At 48.4% G+C, this 23,908-nt stretch overlaps 1 protein-coding gene across 1 annotated transcript in view; it reads left to right on the top strand.

The window, feature by feature from the left end:
- Window positions 1-7,405: 7,405 nt before the first annotated feature.
- Window positions 7,406-23,908, top strand: part of CACNA2D4 (calcium voltage-gated channel auxiliary subunit alpha2delta 4) — a 134,027-nt gene continuing 117,524 nt past the window's right edge. Inside the window, exons 1-2 of the mRNA XM_025995478.2 lie at window positions 7,406-9,388; window positions 9,836-23,400. Coding sequence (XP_025851263.1) covers window positions 23,225-23,400 — 176 coding nt within the window. The 5' untranslated portion in view covers window positions 7,406-9,388; window positions 9,836-23,224. The remainder of the gene's footprint in view (window positions 9,389-9,835; window positions 23,401-23,908) is intronic.

The raw sequence follows: 23,908 nt of genomic DNA, 5'->3' as shown, positions 1-23,908 counted from the left end.
TCTCATGAATGAGTGAATAAAGTCTTTAAAAAAAAAAAAAGAAAAAGACCAACAGGGCAATCCCAACATGTAGGCTGCCATGGGCATCTTCTCCCACATGGCAAAGTGCAAAGAACATAGAGTCCAACAGTTCTGGATTCTAACCCTACCATCTCCTGTCTCTTTCCTCAACCAAGAGAGTAACAAGGAAGAAAATTAATTTCCTATGTGTTTATCATGGGAACATAGAGGTTGTCATTTTGAGTCAGAGCCATCCATGCTCCAGTGTCATTTTCTGTTGGACAGCAGCCCCAAGGAATGTGCCAGAAGAGGAGCTTGCTCTTCACTCCCATCAGCCTCAAAGGTTAGGTGTATCCCAGCTTGTCTTTGTTGCCATTTATGGCTCCATCATAGATCTGCCCAGAATTCTTTTTGATGCTTTCATATTTCCTGCCCATTGCACTTCCCCAGGGTTATGAGTTCCTTAACTGTTATTCCGGGCTGTGCGCATAGAGCTACCTAGTGTGCCCAGAGGCTGAGAAACTGTGGCTTGACTGAAAATCCATAAATATCAGACCCTGATAGGCTGAGGGGCTCTGTTCTGTGGTGAGTTGCCCAGCCTACATGTGAATGTCCATAACCTGTCAGGTGTCTGTTGTCCCCAGGCCAAATACAGTAACGTCAGCTCAAAAGACATCCTGATTTTGGAGTCCTGAAAAATGTTCATCCACCCCAGTGCTTTCCCTTCCCTGGGAGATGTCAGAGAAATGTGCCTCATCAGGTTCATATATCCCGAGGGCATGTCTACGATCCCATCCTTTAGAAATGAGCTGCTCTTCCTCCAACTCTTTCCCACATGCCAACTTTGGGGCCACTTCATTTATGCATGCTTGCATTCATTCACTCAGTAAACATGAACTGAGCTCTCTGTGGAGAGACATAAAAGCAAGTAAGATCTAGTCCTGCCCCAAAGATCTTACAGTCCACGTTGGGGGGAGACCAATTACAAGACATAGTCAGGGTAGTAATTGACAGCAGGGGATATTCCAGCACACCTAAAACAGTGGGGGGTGTAGAGAAGGCTCCTAGGAAGAGGACCTCTAAGCTGGTTCACAAAGGACAGGTAAGGGTTGACAATATGCAGGGAGGCAGGTGTTTGAGGCAAAAAAGATGGTGTAAGACATAAAGGCAAGAAGCAGTAATGGTGTGTAGCTGGATGGGAAGGAGGGAGGCAGAATACAAGCCACATGGTGTTGCTGGAACTTCAGGAAAGAACTAGAGAGTGGCAGGAGATGTGGCCAGAGAAAGCCCAGGCTGGACTCCAGGGACAGTAGAGAGTCTTGGCGATTCAAGCAGGAAGGGCCTTGGTCAGGTCAGACCTCCTTGTTCCACATCCCTGGTTGCTGAGAGGGGAAGTGCAGGGAAGATAGGATGAGCAGTGGGGGTCCTGCTGGGAGCCGAGGCAGTGGTCCAGGCAGGAAAGGATGACGACCTCCTTCCAGGCAGAGGGAGTTGAGATCTTTTCAAAAAGAAGGGAGAGTTACAAGAAATATTTAGGAAGCAAAATTAGTAAGACCTAGTAATAACGAAGATGATTAATCACTCATCTGTGGAGAGGAGGGGAGAAACCAGTTTTCCAGCTTGGTTGACTAGGTTGATGATAATGAGACGGAATGAGGAAATGCTGGCTAGGGTTAGCAATAATAGTGGTAGTAATAATAGTGATACGAGCAGAGAGCACCTATTAAGTTCTTCATGGGTACCAGGCACTTGTCTCAGCACTCAGTACATTATTTCATTTGTCCCGCATTGAAATCCAAAATATCCCCAATTTTATGGCTGAGGAAACTGAAATTCAAAGAAGTTTATTTCTTCTTACTTGGACCATTTTACTGAATCCATTCGGAGGCAGAACCATTGTTCCCCGCCGGCCCCGCTGAACACGGGTGTGGGAGGCAGGAGGCAGGACGGTCGCGTGGCAGGCTAGCCCAGGCTTGGGGGAAGGAGAAGGCACAGATCCCCTCATGGAGCTGATGGCAGCAGAGCAGGGCCAGTCACAGGACTGAGGGCACCTGAGTCCCCAGGTACCTCCCAGGGCCGACCCCGAATTCTGGGATATGTGGCCCTATAGGGACCCAGGGTGTCAGCAAAGGGCCCCACAGCCTCCCTGTGGCCTGTGGCTCTCAGCAAAGTCTCTCCTGACAGCCTCCTCACCTCCTTGGGCAGAGAAGAATGCCCATGTGTCCCAGGGAGGCTCCCCACTCACTCCAGCTGTCACTCCCTCCAGAGAACATGAAGGAGGCAGCAGTCACTTTGCACTAGGACCTGAAGCTGTTTGCTGGGTTTAATGGGCTGAAATGGGATGGTGAGGGGACTGTCCACCCACGTGCCCCCACCGCCCATGCCTGGCTGCCCCGTGTAAACGCCACCAGCCAGGGCATGCAGGGGGAGCCATGCCCGGAAGACCAGAGCTCTGGTTCATGCTTTGCTACTAACCTGCTACATGACTTCCTCCCCACTCTGGATGTCAGCTTCTCTTGGTCGTAAGATCAGATGATTAGACTTGATCAAAAAATAATGCCTCCCATTTGAGGAGCTCTTTGCAGTTCCAGACTCAGCGACCCCGTGAAGCAGGTATTTCTGTGGCTGTTCCATGTCTGAGGACCTTGGGCAACTGGTAAGCTAGTGGGGACTGCCTCTGATTTGGGGGACTTCAGGGAACCTTCTCTTACTCAGATACTGGGATACTTTTTCCATCACACTCCGCTCCAGTGGGAGAAACGTAAAGAATGACATCTCGGTAAATAGCACCACTCCTGCTGAAGCCTGCAGAACCTCTCGAAGGGATTTTGTGGTGAATGAAGCTCCTGACAGGCCTACAGACCCAGGATTTCACAGATTCACGTCTTTTCCCTTCTTTGGTGCCGCCTGGTGGTCAGCGACAGGGGACCACACCATCCATCATCCAAACTAGGATACTTCTGGGCAAGAACTACTAATAATTACATCAAGCCACAGGCAGAAACCTGCACCATCCTGGACAAATTGGGACAAATGGTCACCAGGTATATCGCCAGTGATCCCCTGGTTCAGGCACACAATTAACACTGGCCTTAGACTAAACCTAAAAGAAATCAGACTGCCTACCAGCAGCCCTAAACTCAGGAGGCTGAGTTCTGGGCCTGGCTCTGTCATTAATTTGCTGTTCGTAACTGAAGCCAGCCATGTCAGTGCTCTGAGCCACAGCTTCCTCTGGCAAAGGAAGGGTTTGAGCTAAATGTGGTTTCCCCCAGCCTCAGCATCCAGACCCTTGCTTGTTTTGGGTCCTTTCTTTCTCGTTAAGATGGAAGTTCAGGAGAGGTCACTGGCAAAATTAGTCACTGGTCCTGAGTGTAAGGTGGCCCCCCTCACCCTCCTCCACTACTACCTGGAGATTGGTCCCCTCCATTCCCCGGGTTGGGGTGCTCTGAAGTGTAGAGGGATGGCTCAGTAGTACCATCTGGCTCTGCCATTGACTTGATCTGAGGCGCCGGGCAAGTGATATACCTTCTCTGAGCATCCCCTCGAGAACCCTGGGGATGATCCTGCTTGCTTCTCTCAAATGCACTCCATAACCTTGGCCAAAGGCACTCCCTGATTACAAATGCAAGCCAGAGAAAGGATCTTGTGAGATCCTAATCCGAAGCTTCCATCTGCTGTTGAAGGCAGGGCCCAGGGATGCATCCCAAGGCTATGCCAAAGTAGGGCCACAGCCTTCCCGCTCCCCTGCTGTGGCTGCCTCTTGCGACTTCCCTTGCCTCTGCCCCCAACACAGCACAGCTCTGTCCTCCCCCCTCAAGGACTCAGGCACTCGTCAACCTTTAGAAGTCTGTGTTTATTTATAAATCTGCTGCTGAGAGCATCTGAGAGCATCTTACAGGCATTAATTAAGGAAGGTTCACAGCAAGCCCAGGAGGGAAGGGTTTGAGGCGGGGATTCTTTAAAGAACCAGTTTCTCCCGGAGAGGCACCAGCCTCTCCCCAATTTGTCTTTAACTTCTCACTCTCCTCATAATACACACACAAACACACACATGTGCACATGCATACGTACACATGTGTGTGCACTCAATAAACACATACACACATGCATCCTCACACACACACACACCCCAGCCCATTCCCAGCAGCTTTCTAGCATCCTCCACCGCAAACCTCTGCTCACTCCATTCCTCACTGCATCTCTGATACCTCCCTGAGCCTCTTCCCAGCGGGTGCTCCACGGTCAGAGTCACTTCACCCCGAGGACCCTCACCCCTCACCTCTCCTCTTCCCAAAATCCACTCCTAAGTGTTCCGTACATTCAGCTCCCCTCCCACGCTGTGCAGAAAGAATCTTTCCCCCTCCCCTTAAAGTGGGAGGGGTTGGAAGGGGAAGGCCAGGATGGAGAAGGAAGGCAGGTCAGTATGGGTGGTAGGCTGCTCTATCAGCTTCCAAAGTCCTACAGCCTGGGGGTGTCACAGCAGAGAGGTGCTCTTCACGGTCTGTCTGGAGGAAAGACGTCTGAGATGCACGAGTCAGCAGGGTTGGCTCTTTCCAGCCCCAGGGTCCTGGGGGAGGATCTGTTGCCCTCCTCCAGCTTGTCTTCTGGTGGTTTGCTGGCGAGCTTTGTCATTCTTTGGTGCCCTAAGTTCTGCCTTCATCTTCACATGGGGTTAACATGCACCCGTCCACCTCCAAGTGTCCACTTTTCGGAAGGACACCAGTCACATTGAATTAGGGGCCCCCCTCATCCAGTACGACTCTGTCTTCACCAAGCACATCTGCAACAACTCTATTTACAAATAAAGCCCCATTCTGTGGTACCAGGTGCTGAGACTTCAATATACAAATTTGAGGGACATACAGTTCAACCCAAAACAACTGTGTCACAGAAAACAAGGGTCCTCCTAGGCTAGTTACAACTTGTCAATGGTGGCCTGAGTGACTCAGGAGAAATGTCCCTATTCCGACCCTGAGCTTATGACCCATCGCCCAGCAGTGGAGGCTCCTTACCTGGACAATCCAAACATTACTGTATATGGATTACTTCAAAACTGGCCTTGGTGTATATGTAACTCATTGCCAAACACACAGCTCAGGTTTAGTCTGGTTTCATTGCCAGAGCGGAATTGAACGTGGGAAGTTTTAACCCCGAGTGACCAGAGTCGGGGACTCTGCCTACCTGGTACCTGTCACTCTCTTGGATTCCACTATTGACATTGATCCCACCTGCTCTTGGCAATGAGCCCTGATGGAGATGGTGACCTCAGAGTCCCACTGCCCACTGACCGCAGAACCTCCCAGGGTTCACTTAGGTTCAAGTTTCTAAAGTTAACTGCCTCCACTACACCTCTGCTGTTGCTCTTCTATTTTCACTTTTTCTGTCAATTTCTGCCTCTTTCTACGTTATGCGCGCACACACACACACACACACACACAATTGAATTAATTATACTCCTTAGTTTCTATAAACCTTCATTATTGGTTTACACAAGAACCCTTTTTTTATTTCTTTCTTTCCTCGCAGTCCCTTTTTTTCTAACGGACACTCACAACCGTTCTCTTGAGTCCATATGGACTCAACACCCTTAATTATCGGGGAAATGCAGACTGAAGCCACAATGTGACACCACACACACCCACCAGTGGCTAAAAATAATAGGCTGACAATATCTTGAGTTGGCAAGGGTGGGTATCAATTAGAACTCGCATATGCTGCTGGAGGAAGCCTCAAACGGTGTGTAGCGTGTCAGAGAGGACGGTGCCTACTATCCTGTTACCTTTGGGTTTGTATATGTTCCTACAAAAGGCATATCATTTTGAATGCATGAGCTTATTTTTTATTGAAGTATAGCAGATACACATTAAGTAATGCAAACTCTTAAGAGTAGAACTTAATGAGTTTTATAAATAACTGTGTGAGTGTGTCTGGATACACCACCCAGACTAAGATATAAAAACATCTGCATGGGTATCTCATGGCAAGTTCTCAGTCAAAACTAACCCCTGGAGAGACCATCGTTCTGACTCCCACCATCGTAGATTCCTTTCTTGAACTTCACATAAATGGAGTTATGCAACATATAATCTTCACAGTCATTTTTATCTGGCTTCTTTCACTCATCATTATGTTCATTTTTAAAAATCTCTATATGGTATTCAGCCATCTGAACCTTTGAGTTGTTGGACCTATTGATAGACCTTCAAGTGTTTCCAATTTTTATACTCTTCTGAGTAAAGCTGCTATGCCCATTTTTGTGCATGTCTTTTGGTGAACATCTGTGTTTATTTCTTTCAGGTATACACCCAAGAGTGGCACTGTGGGGCATAGGATAGTAGGCACCATCCCCCCTCTGACACACTACATGCCATATGAGGCTTCCTCCAGCAGCATATGCGAGTTCTAATGGATACCCGTTCTTGCCAACTCAAGATATTGTCAGCATTTTATTTTTAGCCACTTTGGTGGGTGTGTATGGTGTCACATTGTGGTTTTCTTCTACATTTCTCAATAATTAAGGGTATTAAGCACCTATGCCATACATGCAGTTATTGGCTAGTCATGTATGGTCTTCGGTGAAGTGTCTGATCACGTTTCTTTTAATTGACCTATTTGTTTTTCCATATTGATATGTCTTCGTTCTTTATATATTTTCATATAAGTCACATGCACCCACATTTTGTTCACACAGTCCCCCCATTGCTCTGTGTGTGCACTCCTGTATCATATGACTGCACTGCTGGGGCTGGGAAGGCACTCAATCCAGGAAAATTTTGTCCTCACACCTGATAACATGCAAATTGTCGTACAGAATCTCCATCTCCCCACACTTCACTGATGCTAGAATGTGTTAATCTTCACTCCTTTGTGCTTAAGTATTTCTGTCCCAAAGCTGAGCTCTATTGTATCAATTGCAGAAAAGCCACAGAACAGCTCCCAAGCTCCAGACAGTGCACTGGGGCCCCCAAAGGAGACTCGAGTCCTCACACCTCAAAGACTTGGATTCACTAGGTCTGGAACAGGGCCTAGGAGGCTGCATTTCCCACAAACTCCCCAGATGATTCAATATACAACCAGGTTTGATTTACTCAAGGAGTGTTTATTGAGCACTTATTAGTGTTCAATAAACACTCAATAAAGTACTGACCTAGGCATGGGAACAAAGCAGTGAACAAAGCAAACGAATATTCTCTCCTCAAGGAGAAGCTGGATAAAAAGCAAGACAAGTAAAATATGTAGAATATATGAGAAAGAGAAACACCAAGGAGGAAAATTAAGCAAAGAAGAATAGCAGTTTCTGAAGGAGGATAATACCTTTGACACGGTTGTGAGGTGGGGGTTGGGGGCCTTAGTGAGAAGCATTGAATAAGGACCTGAAGGAGGTTCAGGAGTGGGCCACGGGGGAGTCTGGGTCTAGGGGAAGAGAATCCAGGTAAGAACACAGGTGAGGACGCAGCTGCTGCTCCTTTGCTTATTAACTCTTCTCTGCCTCTCACCCTTTGGCTACACCTGGAGCACCCTTTGCCAAATCAAATAGCCATGAAACCTGTGAGGAGGCTCCTGCCACTGCCTACATTCCAGCACCCACACATCACTGGTTGATCATGCAATACCTGTCCACTACTTGCTTCTTCCGTCCTACTAGACCTTAATGTTTTGAGAATCCTTTGTGTGGCCACATTCTTTTGGGGAGGTGGGTCACAGCTCCAGCCAGGAAGGGAATCATGATTGCTTGTCACCCACCCCCACCTCCAGGGATGTGCTAGTTATGGCAGTCCCCATTCCCTTGCCCATGACTCCTTCAGGCATGTGCCTGGAATGTAGTCTGGCTGTTGAAAAATAAAAGTCTGCTGGATGATTTCTGCAGCAAATGTTCCTCACAGGTAAGAGATACCAGGTAAAACCAGTCCTTCATCTCCTCCAAGATATTACCATGTCTGAATGTAATGCCTAGAACAATGGCAGCCATCTTGTGACCATGAAGAGAGCTAGATTGAGGACATTCCAAAATACTGAGGATGACAGGGAAGAAAGGTGGAAAGAACTTGGATCTTTGGTGACTTCACTGAGCTGCTGCATTAACCAACTCTGGAACCATCTAGAGTTTTTATGTAAGATATTAAATTGTCATCATTTAAGCCAATTGAATAGGAATTTTCTGTTACTTTAAGTAAAAAGCACTAACCCATATCCACTCCATTCCCATACCCTGAGGATATTTAGGACATCCTTCCAATAGGTCCCTGAAGATAGGAGCTAGGCAGAGTCTCCTCTCTGCTCTTAGGGCCTTGTACACCACCAGCTGCTTGGGATACACTTGGGCTTGCTTTTAGACTTCATCTGCCACCACAACAGTATAAAGCAGGTGGCACAAAGAGCAAAGATCCAGGGAGAGTCAACTGCTCCAGCTCTGGGTCCCCACACTTCCCTATTGGGTTGGAATTTCTTGTGTCTGTCTCCTTAGCAGCCTGTGAGCTTGCTCCAGAGCAAGAAATTACCATCATCCTAGTGGCTCTGAGTCCTCTGGGCCCTGCATAGCACCAGGTACATGCTAAGTGCTCAGCAAAGGTTGACAAGACAGGAATAGCAACTGAGAAACAGGAAAAGAAGAGAAACAGAATGGGGAGGCAAAGAGGGAAGAGTGAAGAGGATTAGAGAATTGGGGGAAAGTGAGGAGTGGGGTCCCAGAGGACTGTTTGCAGAGAAAAGTGTGTGTAGTGTGGCTTCTTCATGGGGACCATGAAGAGAGAAAGCAAGACAAACCACGGGATGGAGACCCAAGGGACCCAGAGGCCAGTGGTCATGGACAAGTGAGCCTGAGCACAAAATTATCAGCAAGCCCATGTGGTCCCCCTGCTCCCTCCCTCCCATCTGCTTCCCTTCCTCCCACGGCACCTACTCTTTCTCTCTCTCTGTCATTCTATCTCTCAGAAATGAGAACATGGCTTATCTTTATAGGGATGAACCTCTAGCTGCATGTAGCTCCAGCCAGGCATGAGCCTGGAATGCAGTCTGCATTCCACCTAGCATACCACCTAGCTAAGGTTCCCAAAAATGCTTGGAGGATTCATTAGAACCAATACCTGCCTTTTGTTTCCTCACCTCCACTGCTCATTCGGCTGCTCCAGAATAGTTGCTGACGCAAGCAGAGGAAAAGCTGCACAGATGTCACCCACCCCCACCTCCAGGGATGTGCTGCAGACTTCCTGTGATTCCGCCTACCTGCATTATGGGGGACTAATCCACGGACTGTGGCCAGGGGTATGGGGATTGTGACAATGACAAGGAGAACCATGATGACCACAGGATTCAATGAGCACTTGCGATGTGCCAGGCAGCGTGGAGGAATGCGGCCCACATCAACTCACATCCTCCCAACACCTGCAGGGTAGGTACCACCACCTTCCATTCTATTGAAGAGGCAGTTTAGAGTCTCCCCCTACCCAAAAATGAGAGTAGCTCCAACTCTCATTGGCCGCTTTACCTTTTGTGACTTTGTTTCCCCAACATGGAGGCAGAAGCCCGTTCCCCAATCCTGTGAGATATTCCCAAGGGTGTTGTGAATGAGAACTTTAGCTCAACCAAGGCAAGGCCTAGGCCTATCCCGCTGAAGGACGGTTGGTCAATGGAATGAGAGCCCATTAATGAGGGCAAGATGCAATTTACCACATGTTGGTGCCTCATTCAGTTTCTTGACCAGAGTAAATTGACAAAGCTTTGCCTTACTCAGGTGTTCTCCCCACTCAGAATGAAATACATGAGAACTTCCTCAGGTCAATGGGGTTCATTTCAGTCACACATCGGTGCAATTGGTGAGGCAATATTTTCCTTACAGATTGCTTCAAGAAAGCCCTGGACAGCAGACCTGGATCCTGCAGGGTCTCCTCACTTTGTTTTGCCCTGGAAAGTGCCCACCCTGGGTGTTAGCCACCAGTGGGCACTGAACAGGCCCTGTCTGGCCCTTCTGGAACGCTGCCCCTGGGAAGCTCCAAGCTGTGATTTCTAAGCAAACTTCCAGCCTGGACCAGGTATTTGTCGCAGCACCTGGTCTGGCTCCCTGAGGAAGCACCTCGCTCCCTGCCAGGGCCAGCACCTCACCACACTCTCACTGCCTTTGCCCCACTCCCCAAGCCTGCTGTGGCCTGTAGGACTTAGCACTGGTGCTCCTAGCTGCACGTTGCTATGTTTTAGCACCTGCTCCCAGCAACTTGCTCTAGCTCGCAGGGGCCCTGGTGTTTTTAAGGACAGGGCCAGGTTTTGAGACTCTCGTTGCCAGAATATGGCTGAACGATTCTAAATTTAAGCTGGCCGTGGTGTGGCCTGGGGAACTTATTTCCACTCCAATCTTGGTGGCCAGGCCAGGCCAGGCACTAATTCTGACATTCCTGGGGTGGACGTTCCCCAGGCAGGCTGCAGAGTGCCCCCACATCTGAAGATGAAGTGGATGGCTGATTTCTAAGGGACTCTCCCAGGATTCCTGCCTCCCCCACGAGGAGGCACCAGAGGTCTCTCCTTAGGTCTCTTCTGCCTGGGCCCCTCTGTTCTCCCTATTCTTTTCTCTTCAGCCTGGTCTCCCTGCTCAGGGTCAGCCACCTGCCTGTCCTGGGAGTGGAAATGCTACAAAAGGAAGTGATGAAGGCCTTTCTACATGATGCGATCCTAGCAGGAGAGTCTCCTCCAGAGGACAGTGGGGCTGTTCCAAGGGGAACAGACACGGTTTCCACTTTCCCCCATGGAGAGATTCCTGGACACTGCCCGTTGGCCTGGCAAGATGAGAACTGCCAAGACTCCTACACCGTGGGCCAATCTGGTCTTCAGATTGTCCTGATTTGGTACAAGCCCTTTTACACTGCGTATCCCCTGGCCCACCTTCTCTTATTTTTTCATATTGTTGGCACATACCATTATAGTAGTTTCAGGTGTACAGCATAATGATTGGATAGTTGTCTATCCTGTGAAATGATCTCCACAATAAGTCTAGTGAACAATTTTTTTTTGTGATGAAAACTTTTTTTGAAGATTTTTTTTAAATCTTTTTTTAAAGATTGGGAGGGTGGTGGAGGAGCAGAGGGAGAAGCAGACTCCTCGCTGAGCTGGGAGCCCAATGCAGGGCTTGATCTCAGGACTCAGAGATCATGACCTTAGCTGAAACCAACAGAGTTTACTCAACCCACTGAGCCACCCAGCTGCCCCTGTAATGTCGATTTTTAAAATCTACTCCCTTAGCAACTTTCAAATATACAATACAGTACTAGTAACTATAGCCACCAAGCTGTACATGACCTTCCAGGACTTATTTATTTTCTAGCTGAAAATTTATACCTTTTGATCCCTTCATCCGTTTCACCCTACCCTGACCCCCTGCCTCTGGCAGCCGCCTATCTGTTCTCTGTGAGTTCAGGTTTTTTAGATTCCATGTGTAAGTGAGATCATAGAGTATTTGTCTTTCTCTGTCTGACTTATTTCACTTAGCGTAATGCCCTCAAGGTCCATCCATGTTGTCAGAAATATCAGGATTTCCTTCTCTTTTATGGCTGAGTAATATTCCATCTTATACATAAAATATTCAGTTGATCCTTGAACAGCATGGGTTTGAACTGTGCAAGACCACTTACACGTGGATTTTTTAAAGAACTGACAGCAAAGCCACAAGGCATTCATTTACAACTGCCCAGCCCATTCTCCACAGAAACAAACCAGAGGTGATGGGCACAGAGGTTGTACTTGCTGCTCTCTGAGTGGCCAGGAAGGCCACCGAAGCCCATCAGCAGCCCCCGGGCAGGACCGGGCAGGCCCGCAGGCCAGCCACATGTGCCCGCGGGATGGTCAGGTCAAGTGCCCAGGGCTGGCAGGCAAGAGTCCAAGCAGGAGTGGAGGGATGTTGCCGTGCCGGCCACTCCCAGCACCTTCATCCCCAGGGTCCTCCTCCTGCCAGACTCTGGGGCTGCTCAGGGAAGCCATCAGCCTCTGGCCACTCCCAGACCAAGTGAGAACCCCTGCCCTCAGTGGTGCCTTAGCCCTGTGACTTCCCTGAGGCTGGCGTATTCATGTGTGGCCATAGCTGCCCACAGCCGAGGGCTGGTGGTGCACCCTTGGGCCAATGGGACAACTTCAGGCCACAGCTGCTGCCCATGGCCTGCCCGGTGGCTGCCACTGCTAAGCCAAGGCCACCAGGCTATGGAACATCACCATCCTGAGACCCAGCCTGACTACCTGCAAATTTCTGCAATAGACATATGTACAGTGGTATAAATGTATTTTCTCTTCCCTGTAGCTTTTTAAATATTATTTCGTTTATTTATTTATTTTAAAGATTTTATTTATTCATGAGAGACACACAGGGAGAGAGGCAGAGACACAGCAGAGGGAGAAGCAGGCTCCATGCAGGGACTCAATGCCGGGTCTCCAGGATCAGGCCCAAAGGCAGGCGCTAACCTGCTGAGGCACCCAGGATCCCCCTTGTGGTGTTCTTAATAACATTTTATTTTCTCTAGCTTACTTTTTGTAAGAATATAGTATATAATACATTTAACATACAAAATATATGTTAATGGATCTTTCATGTTATTGGCAAGACTTCCGGTCAATAATAGGCTGTTAGCAGGTAAGTTTCTGGGGAGTCAACAGTTATGTGTGGATTTTTGACTATGCAGGGTTGGCAGGAGCCACAACTCCCACTTCGTTCAGGGGTCAACAGCATGCACCACATTTTCTTTATCTATTCATCCATCGGTGGATATTTGGGTTGCTTCTATGTCTCAGCTACTGTAAATAATGCTGCAATGAACAGGAGGGTGCATATATCTTTTTGAGATAATGAGGAACGTCCATACTGCCACAGTGGCTGCACCAATTTATATTCCCACCAACATGTGTGAGGGTTCCTTCTTCTTTTTGTCTTTGATAATGGCCACTCTCACAGGTGTGAGGGGATACTGTGGTTTTTATTTGATTTGCATTTTGCTGATGGTGAGTGACGTTGAGCATCTTTTCATGTACATGTTGGCCATTGTATGTCATCTTTGGAAAAATGTCTATCCAGACTCTCTCTACACATTTTTCAATAGAATTGTGGTGTGGTTTGGGAGGGGATGTTTTGGTTTTTAGATTTGGGAGTTTGGTGGGGGGTTGTTTGTTTTTTGTTATTGCTATTGAGTTATATAAGTTCTTTATATTTTTTGGAAATTAACCTTTTATCAGACATGATTTACAAATATTTTCTTCCATTCTGTGGGCTATGTTTTCATTTTGTTAATGGTTTCCTTTCCTGTGTGGAAGCTTTTTAGTTTGATATAGTCCCACTTGTTAAATTTTGCTATGTGGGCACATCTTGACAGACATTTTACATATTTTATTTACGTATGTTTTAATGTGTATGAAATCTCCCTTCATTGGTATGCGCTGTATACACGTGCTTGAATGAGGACCTTGCACTGTGTGTGCATGTGTGTATGTACATGTGGGTGTAACTAGGCCCCCAAACTACTAAGGCCCTGAGGTAGTCCCTGGCTCCCAGGCAGGACATCATGATTTGTTCAACCAGGTGGAACAATCTTGTTCACGTACTTCCAACCCACCTCACAACTCATTGGGACTATTTGATCCACTTCTGGCCAATGGTCAGAAAAGTAAGTCTGCTGGCAGAGCAGGTGAGTGAGATTCTAGAGAAATTTTTTGCCTTGTGTTAAAAAAATCAACAGAGGCATCTGGCATGGTGCTTCACCTTTCACCTACCTTGAACTCAGGTGTGATGTTTGGAATGGCAGCAGCCCTCTTATGACAACTTAGCAGGTAAGTTTCTGGGGAGTCAACAGTTATGTGTGGACTTTTGACTGTGTAGGGTTGGCGGGAGCCACAACTCCCACTTCGTTCAGGGGTCAACAGCATGAACCACATTTTCTTTATCTATTCATCCATCAGTGGATATTTGGGTTAGCAATTAGCAAGCATAAGGATGAATGCAGCAAACAAAGGATGGGAAGGGTAAAAAGAAAGCGTATGGACCTCTGGGGGCATAGCAAAGCAGTAAGCCAAGACTGACAACTGTAACTCTCAGCCCACTTGGTCATTGGTTGGGCCAGGTATGAGGACAGGTTTGAGACCTTGCTTCCCAGTCTGTGTTTCCACAATGAGGCTGCTGTCCCCATGGACGCCGGTTGGTCTCTGGCATGGACAATGTCACACTGCCACACTATCTACATGTAGGGGTCCTGAGTCCTCCAGAACCAGAACTGGAAGCACACAATCCTGGTTCATTTGGAAGCTCTCCCTTATTGGTAAAATGAGGGAATTACTTGCTTGTGGCTGGTGCCTCTCAGCAAAAACTTCCTCTGGTCCTTCCTGTCAAAGCCTCTACCTTCAAGATTGAATTTCCTCTGGAGACCTCCCCACAAGCTGTGAGCTGTGAGCAGGAGGGAGATGCAGGGAGCCATGGACTTTCACCAAACCCTTTACCACCAAGCCCTCCCCCTCTCCCCTGCTCCTTCTCTCAGGGTCCTCTTCTTGGGGTTACTCTCTGCCCATCTCTCACCCTCCTTCCTGCTCCCAAACACACACACACACACACACACACACACTTCCCCTGACTAGCCACCCGGCCAGGTATTTATAGACCATGCAGGTTCCCCAGTGACCTTCTCCAGCTGCCTGCCTGGCCAGCCTCTCATTAGCCGGGTATCCTCTGCCCTGGTGCTTTGATGTGCCTCAGCCTCTCTAGGCAGAAGTGACGAGTCAAAGGCCTGTTATCCTACAGGCAACTACACCAGCAAATCCAGGTTGAAGCTAGGCTGATGTCTGGCTGTCACCTGCATTTGCAGTGTTTCTTTGTGGTCGGTTGGGAGATTGTGCGTGTGGCCAGGCTGGGGGAGGCGTGTTTGAGTTAGACCGTGGCACTTTGTTCAGTGGCCTTGTTCTTCTCTTTCTTCTCCTTAAGAATAAGAATCGGCCGAGCCATAATAAGGCACTGAGAATCTGAACATTTATTCTCCCTTTTGAAGCTCTAGAATCCAGCCAGAGCATTTTTTTAGCAATGGAAATTTTAAAAATTGGAAGCAGCCTCAGGGAGACAGAGCAAGGTGTCCAAACTCCTGGCTCTGCTCAGGGCTACTGTAGATGCTTCTCCTTTTTTTCCCCCCTTAAAAAAATTTGTAGCTGAAAAAACCCCCACACAATTTACCACCTTAACTGTTTCTGAGTGTACAGTTTGGTAGTGCTAAGTATGTTCACATTGTTATGTGACCAAGACCAGCTGCCAGAATTCTTTGCACCTTGCAAACCTGAACCTCTATGCCCATTAAACACTAACTCCCTGCCTTCTTCCCCCAGCTTCTGGCAGTCACCCCTCTACTTTCTCTCTGCATGAATCTGACTACTCTAGGTACCTCGCAGCAGTGGAATCATACTTCTCTGGCTTATTTTACTCAGCATGAGGTCCTCAAGGTTTATCCAGGTTGTAGCCTGTGTCAGAATATCCTTCTTCTATGTTCTAGTGTATGGATACACCAGATTTTGCTTATCCACTCATCCATCAGTGAACAGTGGGGTTGCTTCCAGCTTATGGTAATGTTGCTATGAACATAGATGCACAAATATTGATGATGTCCTTTGTGATGTCCTTTGTGTCATTTGAAGATGAAATGAGACACCCAAAGGACGCCTGGGTGGCTCAGCAGTTGAGTGTCTGCCTTCGGCTCAGGGTGTGATCCTGGGGTCTGGGATTGAGTCCCACATCGGGCTCCTCCCGATGCCTATGTCTCTGTGTGTGTGTCTCTCATGAATAAATAAATTAAATATCAAAAATAAAAAGAAATGAGACACCCAAGACACATGTGCAAAAGGAAAGGGCAGTGAACATCTTGGCATGGTTATGTGGTGGTTTCCAGATTGAAGGCAGGGCCCCGGGAGGGATGGAGGGGAAGAACAGGCAGGACCTGGCCTGATTTTGTGCCCCCAACTACTTCCTACCAGAGAACCTCCACTTCCAACCATTTATCCATTCCACATGTATTACCTACTTGCACTGAGTACTGGTTTAGGAGGTGGTGGGAATGCAGCAGAGAGAAAATCAGACCATGGTCCTTGTCTTCACAGAGGTTACACTCTAGTGGAGTGGACAGCAGATGAACACAATCCATAAGGAGATACTATATAGTGGTATGTTTGATGGCAACCCCTAAGCAAAACAAAAAACAAAAAACAAAACAAAAAGAAAAAAATGCAGGGAAAGTCAAAAGCAAGACAATGCTGGGAATAGAGATATGAAATGTTGAAGGCAGACAAAATTTTAGATCCTGTAGCCACAGAGGAATTTACTTACTGAAAAAGCATTAAAAACAATAGAAATGTAATCCACCCACCATAAAAGTCACCATGTGAAAGTGGTTTTCAGTATATCCATAGAGTACACCAGCACCACCACTATATCTAATTCCAGAACAATGTCATCATACAAGGTGATTTTGGAGAAATATCTTACGCTGGATATCTTCCATCTGCTCCCTCCTCAGTGCTCTCTGCCTCTGCTGGCCCAGTTGGTGGGCCTGGGTGGGCTGCATCAACGGGCTCGTTCTTTGGAGCCTCTAGGGGGCTGTAACAGCTGGGAGCGCCTGCAGGAGATGAGAGGAGGAAAAGGACTTGCTCCTCCAAGTCCCCTCTGGGTGGGGTCCCTGCAGACTGGCGGCATCCTGAGGCCACTGTCCCTGTGGGGTGGTCGGCACTACAGAGCCACTCCCTTCCCTTCATGCCTTCAGGCCCAGGGATTGGGTACCCACTGTTTCCAGCCCAGGACACAGCACTGTCCTTGTGGTTTCCCCACCCGTTTTGTCCATGCCTCTGTAAATGGCCTCCTTGTTACACTCCTCTCAAGCCACTCAATCAACTGTGCCGTCTCTTCCTGCCAGAGACCCTGGCTGACAGGCCAGCCACCCAGGGGCAGCAGGGCAGGCGTAGCCACAGAGGGGACAGTGAGCTCAAAGGCCCTGAGTGGGTAGCAGGCCAGACTCAAGGAACAAGATGCCACTGTGGAGTAATGGCAGACAGCAGAGACAGGCCAGGGAAGAAGCCAGGTCAGCCCTGGAGGGCCTTGTGGGCTGGGGCAGAAACTTTGGCTTTTACCCTAAGATGGGAAGCTACTGAAGCTTATGAGCAGAGGAGCAACATGGTCTGACAGACAAAAGGAGCCTGGTTGCTGTACTAAGAATAGACTGGAGGGGGCAAAAGCAGAGGGAGGAAGCCGGGCAGGCAGACAGAGGCCCAGCAGGAAGCATGTGGGACACTCAAAATGGGATAATTGGAGGGAAGTTTCTTTACAAAGGTGTGGATGTAGAGGAAACACAAGAGTAACCCAGGGTTTAGCAGCAGCTGAGCTGTTAACACTTTCCAAGTCATGGGAAGGAGTCTAAAGTAAGCATTACAGTCGATTTTATATGTCAGCTTCACTGGGCCACATGGTGCCTGGACATGTTTGCATTATTCTGGGTGTGTCTGTGAGGGTGTTTCTAAAAGAGATGAACACAAGTTGACAAATTTGAGTAAAGTAGATTGCCCTCCCTAATGTGGGTGGGCCTTAACCAGTTGAGGGCCTGAATAGAACAAAGGCTGACCCCTTCTGTGAGTAAGAAAAAATTCCTGCCTGACAGCCTTCATGCTGGGATATTATTTTGTTTTGTTTTGGTTTTCCTTCCTTAAGATTCCCACTATTGAGATCACAGCTCCCCCTGGGTCTCAAGCCTGCTGGCCTTTGGATTGAAATGACATCATCAGCTCTCCTGGTTTTCAGGCCTTTGGACTTAGACTGGAACTATGCCATCCACTCTCTTGGGCCTCTAGCTTGTCAACTATCACGTGTGCCAGCCTCCTTAATTGTGTGAGCCAATTCTTTATAATAAAATATTTGTATATATACATCCTATTGGTTCGGTTTCCTGGTGGAAGCCTGGTTAATACAGAATGATGGTTGTACAGAGGTGGCCACCTGAAGAGGTGCAGCGGTGTTGAGTTGAGGGATACAGCCAGCACGAGGAGATCTATCTTTCCAGGCTCCTGCCAGGGCTCCCTCAGCAGAAACGAGAGGGCCTCAGACTCAACAGAGGTGGTTCACACAGCTGAGTCTCCAAGGATGCATAGCAGGGTGAATAATGTAAGCCTAGATCTAAAGGGGGCAAACAGAAGGTACCCAGCACAAGCCCTAGGAAGGACAGTCCCACAGTCCAGGAAAGAGGCAGTGGTGGCTTGGGCCACAGTGGTGGTGGTGGGTTGAGCAACGTCTGAATTTGGATATCTTTGTAAAGCAGCGCTGGCAGGATTTGCTGATGGCCTGAATGGAGCAGAAGTGAGATGAGAAAGGTCACAATGACTCCAAGGTTTCTGGCCTGAGCAACACAAGGATGGGGTTGCCATTAATTGGAATAGCTTTCTTTGGCTTCTGCAAAAATTTCTTTTGAAGAAAGGATTCAATTGTTAACAGATGTTCTGAAATCCCTGATAGTATATTTTATATTTTGTCAACAAAATGCACTGACCTTGCCTCATTTGACCTTTACCATCCCCTGAAGCAGGTAGGGTTTGGGGGTGTTCAATGACCAGGGGGAGATTGAGCCTGGAACAGCGCCTCCCTATAGCTGTGCTCATTCATATTCACAGGATGAATGAAGGAAAAACTGACGTGGAATTGTGAGAAATACCAATCTGTCATACTGTGTTGTAGAATTAGGCCTGGAGACCCGATTGATTCCATTGTCTGCCCTTCCATGGCTCAGGTGGGGAGAGCCCAGAGATGAATGAGCTCTGGCCCAAGCCCAGCCCTTGAGGAGCCAGCAGCCCCAGTACATGTGGATAGTCACCAAGTAACATAAAGCAAGGGGTTGTGTGGAGAAGAGGGGGAGAGCAGGGGTGGGGAGGAGGGGAAGGGAGGCAAGGGAAGAAGAGGACAGGATGCACATGCTTCTTCTCACCAAGCTTCACCCTAAAGGGGAGAGCTTGGGGACATTCTCACTGACCAGCCTCACTGAGCAATGGGCAAAGATGGACATTTGAAGTCTGTGCACAAAGGAGCTTGGCTTAGATACAAGACTCTGTTCTATCTTTTACTTCCCCTTTCTTTTCTTTCCCATCCCCCTGTTCCCCTGTACTGCCACGCTCATGAATCAATACTTTCCAATAGATGTAGAAGTGTAGCAGGGGAGATTTGAGTTATATTTTAGAGAAAGCTAATATAATTCCTTCATAATCTAGATATAATCTAACTTTCCCCAGCCTCATCCCCTACTTCTCCTTTCTTTCCTCCCCTACCCCTAGCTCTACCACCCTCACCATCCTCCCTTATCCCTGACCTTATGACCCTCACTGTGGCAGTTTTAAAACATGTCTGCAAATTTGGGGCCCTCTTGTCATGGAGAGGTAGAGTCTGTGTCTCCTCCCACTGAGCTCGAGTCACACGTGGAGACTAGCTAACCTATAGAATATAATTAAGGTGACGCTCTGGGACTTCCATGGCAGACCATGAAAGGCAATACAATAGCCAGTCTATTCTCCTGGGATTCTAACTCCTGGAGCCCAGCGACCGTGCTATGAGAACACCCAAGCAGCCTGCAAAGTGAAAGTCAGAGCAGGCCATGTGGAGAAAGACTGAGTCCCATAGCTCTCAGCCCCAGCCGAGTTCCCAGCTAAGAGCTGGCACCAGCTAGCCAGATATGCAAGTAAACTGCCCCAGACATGGGTCCTCCAGCCCCATTAAGCTATCTCTGCTGGCACTGCATGAAGAGCCTCCCTGCTGGGCCCTGCCCCAAAAACACATTCATAAACTAAAGAAAATATTACTTTTATTTTAAGCCACTAAGTCTAACTTAGTATGCAGTTATGGGTAACTGATATTCTCACTATTTTCCAACAAGTATATACAGCATAACATGCCCCTGGTTCCCTTCTTTTGTTGCTTCTGTTTCCTGTAATGCTGCAGGGGCCTTCTAACCATCTGTTGAGGAGTCTCCAATTGGTGAACTCCTGGTTATCATTTAAAGCCCAGTTCAAATGCCTCTTTCACTCTGAAGGCTTCCCTAAAACTTCCCTCTTCTTTTTTCCCCACCACAGAAAAAATAATGCTCCCTCTACTATTTTGCCAAATACCTCACTTATGCATCTCACAACCCAACTTGCTTTAGCAGAGTGTTTGTTTGAGATTGGCCTCCCTGCATAGACTCCAAGCATCTACTTCAAGCACCCTGCCAACCTTCATGCCATCTCCATGCATCACATCTCAAGGGTCTGGTGAGGGGACGGACTCCATGAAGATGCCCTAAGAAAGTGAGTTATGTTGTATTAAATTGTGAGGGTTTCGAAATGAAAGATGGACCAAGAGAAAGTCAGAATACTCTTTCCCATATGGCTCTTAAAAATAAAGCCACAACATAAGTTCCCTCCTAGCTGGCAGGAGGGAAGCTAGGGAAGCTCTGTCCCAGTGTCCAGCTAAAGGATGAGTCTCTGTAGGTTCTGAGTTTCAAAGACCTAGCTTACAGCCTGATCATTCCCTCAGCTCTATGCTCTGCTTCCACACTTCATTTTCTTCCTGCTAAGAAATCCCTTATCTGAAGTTCCTGGGCTCTTGAAGTCCTCTGCCCTCCCCCATGTCCTCTGCCCCCACCACAATCCCTAATATGTCACAACAGCCACAGCATACCTCTGGGCCATGGTCCTAATGAACCAAAGGGTGTCAGAGTAACAATGCACGCAAAGCAATATATTTCAGAGTCATTTTTTAAAGATTTTTATTTATTCATGAGACACACACAGAGAGAGGCAGAGACTCAGGCAGAGAGAGAAGCAGGCTCCTCACAGGGAGCCCGATACAGGACTCAATCCCCGGACTAGGATCATGTCCTGAGCCAAAGGCAGATGCTCAACCTCTGAGCCACCCAGGCATCCCTTCAGAGTCATTTAAAAGGTGTTTCTCTCAGGACAGCTGATTAGGCACTTGTAGGGTGAACTACCTTAGCAGGTCTTTCAAAAGACATCAAATTACTCACCATTAGAACACCAGTGTTTTCCTTTACAAGGACTCGAGGTCTTTCCCAACAAGTCTGAAGGGCTGGGTGGGGTCCAGGCCACTACTGCATCTGTGAAATGAGCAATATGAGCACAGGTAGAGTTTTCTTTCAAAGCAGCTTCCATGCTTAGCACACTGGAGGCAGTCAGAGCCTTCAATGAGCGGATGCCAGAATGGGGGTGAGGGGCCAGGTTCTGTGGGGTCAGAAGCTTGCATAATTTGGGGGTGGTTATTTGCAGTAGAAAAGGAATACAAATTATAAATATAAAAGTAGACATAAAATGAATATTTAGAATAAAAATCCCTCAAAAAAATACATTTTAAGGTGATGAATACCACAAAAATCATAAAACCTAGAAAAATTACAGATTCTTCTTATTTATTAATGGCCCCATATGCCCGTGTAGCACTTTTTTCTAAATTTGCTATGATTTGTAATCCAAAAAAGATGGAAAACTCGTCTGAGATTAGGCATTCACAGGAACAATTCAAATGCATATAAAAAGTTGCTGCCACATTAAATTGACCAAATAATCATGCAACCAGATTACTCTGATGCTACACACTGACTTATTGATGACTACGTGTAGGAGTTTTGTCACTAAGAACACTTGCTTCTTCAGGCATTTCTCTGCGTTGGTGGCAATCCGTGTGCCATTTCGCTGGAACCAGCAGATTTCATCAGGACATCATCAGATACCCTGAGAGGTACTCTGATCCACATCCGTGCACCCTAAGACTTCCCATGCTGTACTCAGGTGGCACCACTATCAGACCGGACCACAGACCCAAGGATTGTGACCAAGTTTTGTTTTGTGTAATCCCCATGAAAAGAGAAGAAAACATAAGACGTGTTTGTAATTACATACATTCAACGTGAACTACTTTCCTAACACGAGAGAACTGTGTTGGCCGGGCCTTGATCAGAACCACAGCCTCTGCTGGTGATATTACTGGTCTCATCTTCAGGAGAATCTGCCCAACTAATTTCTGGCTCAGTGTGCTCCAAACCGCATTCTTCCTTGCCCTCCCACATGCTCCCAACAGGGGGTGCTGTGGGACATTCACCCCGCGACAACCGAAGGCTGCCCCTGTCCTGATGAGTAGGGCTGGCCCTGGCAGTAATACGGGTGTTCCTGGAGGCCTTCCTACACCCAGATGCTTGCAGATAACTTGTCTAGGCAAGGAAGTGGCAGTGAGCTACAGAAATATATCCCTCTAAGCTCAAATTAAATGTTACCCCAATTCAATTTAGCTGGATCGCCAAAATGCCCACAGGCACTCAAACATCACCCAAGGAACAGAAAACGAGACAGAGAAGTTGGAATGGAAAGAGGCAGAGCTATTAACCGCTCGTAGTTGGACTATCTTACTTCAGCATGTATTACAGAAACATTCGGGGGCATGGGGGTTGGCGTCCAGCTTCCCAGCAAATACGTGCCCCAGCATGTGCGGGCTGTGGGGGCCAGAGGGTGTTGACATTATCGACGAATTCATCAAAGGCAGCAGACTTGGAGACATGAGTCCCAACTCGGTCACCTAGCCTCCCTCAAGGGCCCCCTGAAAACAGGGATGGTGACACTGACCTCCCAGGACGACTCTGGGGTTTAACACGCCAATTTATTACATCTCCTGGTAAGCAGGAGTGCTGGACAAATGTCTCCTGTTGTTTTCGGATCAGTGTCACCCATCCCCTTGGGTCCAGAAGGAACAAGTCTACAGGATTGAGTCTGCCTCTTTAAGGTATGAGGTTGTGCTCTGACCCCTACGAAATGAACAATGAACGGAGCCCTGTCCTCTGGAATCAGGGTAATCCTGCTGAGGTCACTTCTGCACTTCCTCCTCCCTGCTGTCAGGCAGCGGATTAGAGGAGAGGCCAGTGGATTAATGGTTTTGTCACAACCGTCCCCATCCCCCGCCCCAGCCACCAGGCCCTCCTGGAGCCTGTTGGTCAGGTGGGGTGGCTCCTCTATGCACAGCTCTCTTCAGGGCAGAGAGAAGCCTCAGTCCCCGCCAACCATCACAGCCAAGACCAGACTGAAAGCTGGGGAACCCCAGGCTGGCCAGGACTTGGAAGGCAGAAGGCCTGGGGACATCCCAAGGACCTGGGGGACGAGTGGACGGAGCTGATGGTCAGAGGCTGCCCTCTTCTCTCCCTCCCTTCACGCTGAGCCCAGTGAAGACACCATGCAGGGACTCCTGGGGTTCCACCTAGACACCAGCACCCCCCATGGTGGGAGGCCCTGCTGCCAGGGGCCAGCGGCCTGCATCTCTCTGCAGAAGACTACAGTCATCCTGTGCCTGCTGCTCTGCAGCACCTCCTTGTCCCCCACACGTGGGCAGACCAAGATTCCTCTGGAAACGTAAGCATCAATTTCAGCGCCCCCCTAAACTCCTCTGGCCCTGTCTTCCCCTCCTTCCCCCTGGAGAGCTCCGTCCTCGGCCCGCGGGTCCTACCCCTGACCTCCAGCCTCCCTCAGAGCTCTCCCCTCAGGGCTTGCACTGCCTGCTGCCCCCCTTCTCCCCACCTGACTCCCATTCTGGAGCCCCTCCTGCCACCCCTCAGACACCCAAGGGTTTCAGGCACAGCGATCACGAGGGCCCTGCCTCCTCAGGATGGCAAGCAGCACACCTCGAGCACCTGCAGGCCGGAGGGATGCTCCTTCCAGGATAATCGCTGTGATTAGGCCACTGGCAGTGGGAGCTGGGCTGGCTCAAAATGATCACCACGGCTCATCAAGGACTTGTGAGGAAATTTGACACCCTGAGAGGGTAAAGTAGTTTTAAACTGGCTCATGCAGTGAGGAACTGAGTAAAATCAGACTTTGGTCGTATTAGTCTTTCCTTTCTGCCTCCTTCCAGGCCCCCTGT

The sequence above is a fragment of the Vulpes vulpes genome, chromosome 8 (assembly GCF_048418805.1).
Source record: "Vulpes vulpes isolate BD-2025 chromosome 8, VulVul3, whole genome shotgun sequence".
In the NCBI taxonomy this organism is placed as follows: Eukaryota; Metazoa; Chordata; class Mammalia; order Carnivora; family Canidae; genus Vulpes; species Vulpes vulpes.
This window is presented reverse-complemented; position numbering and strand designations above follow the sequence as displayed.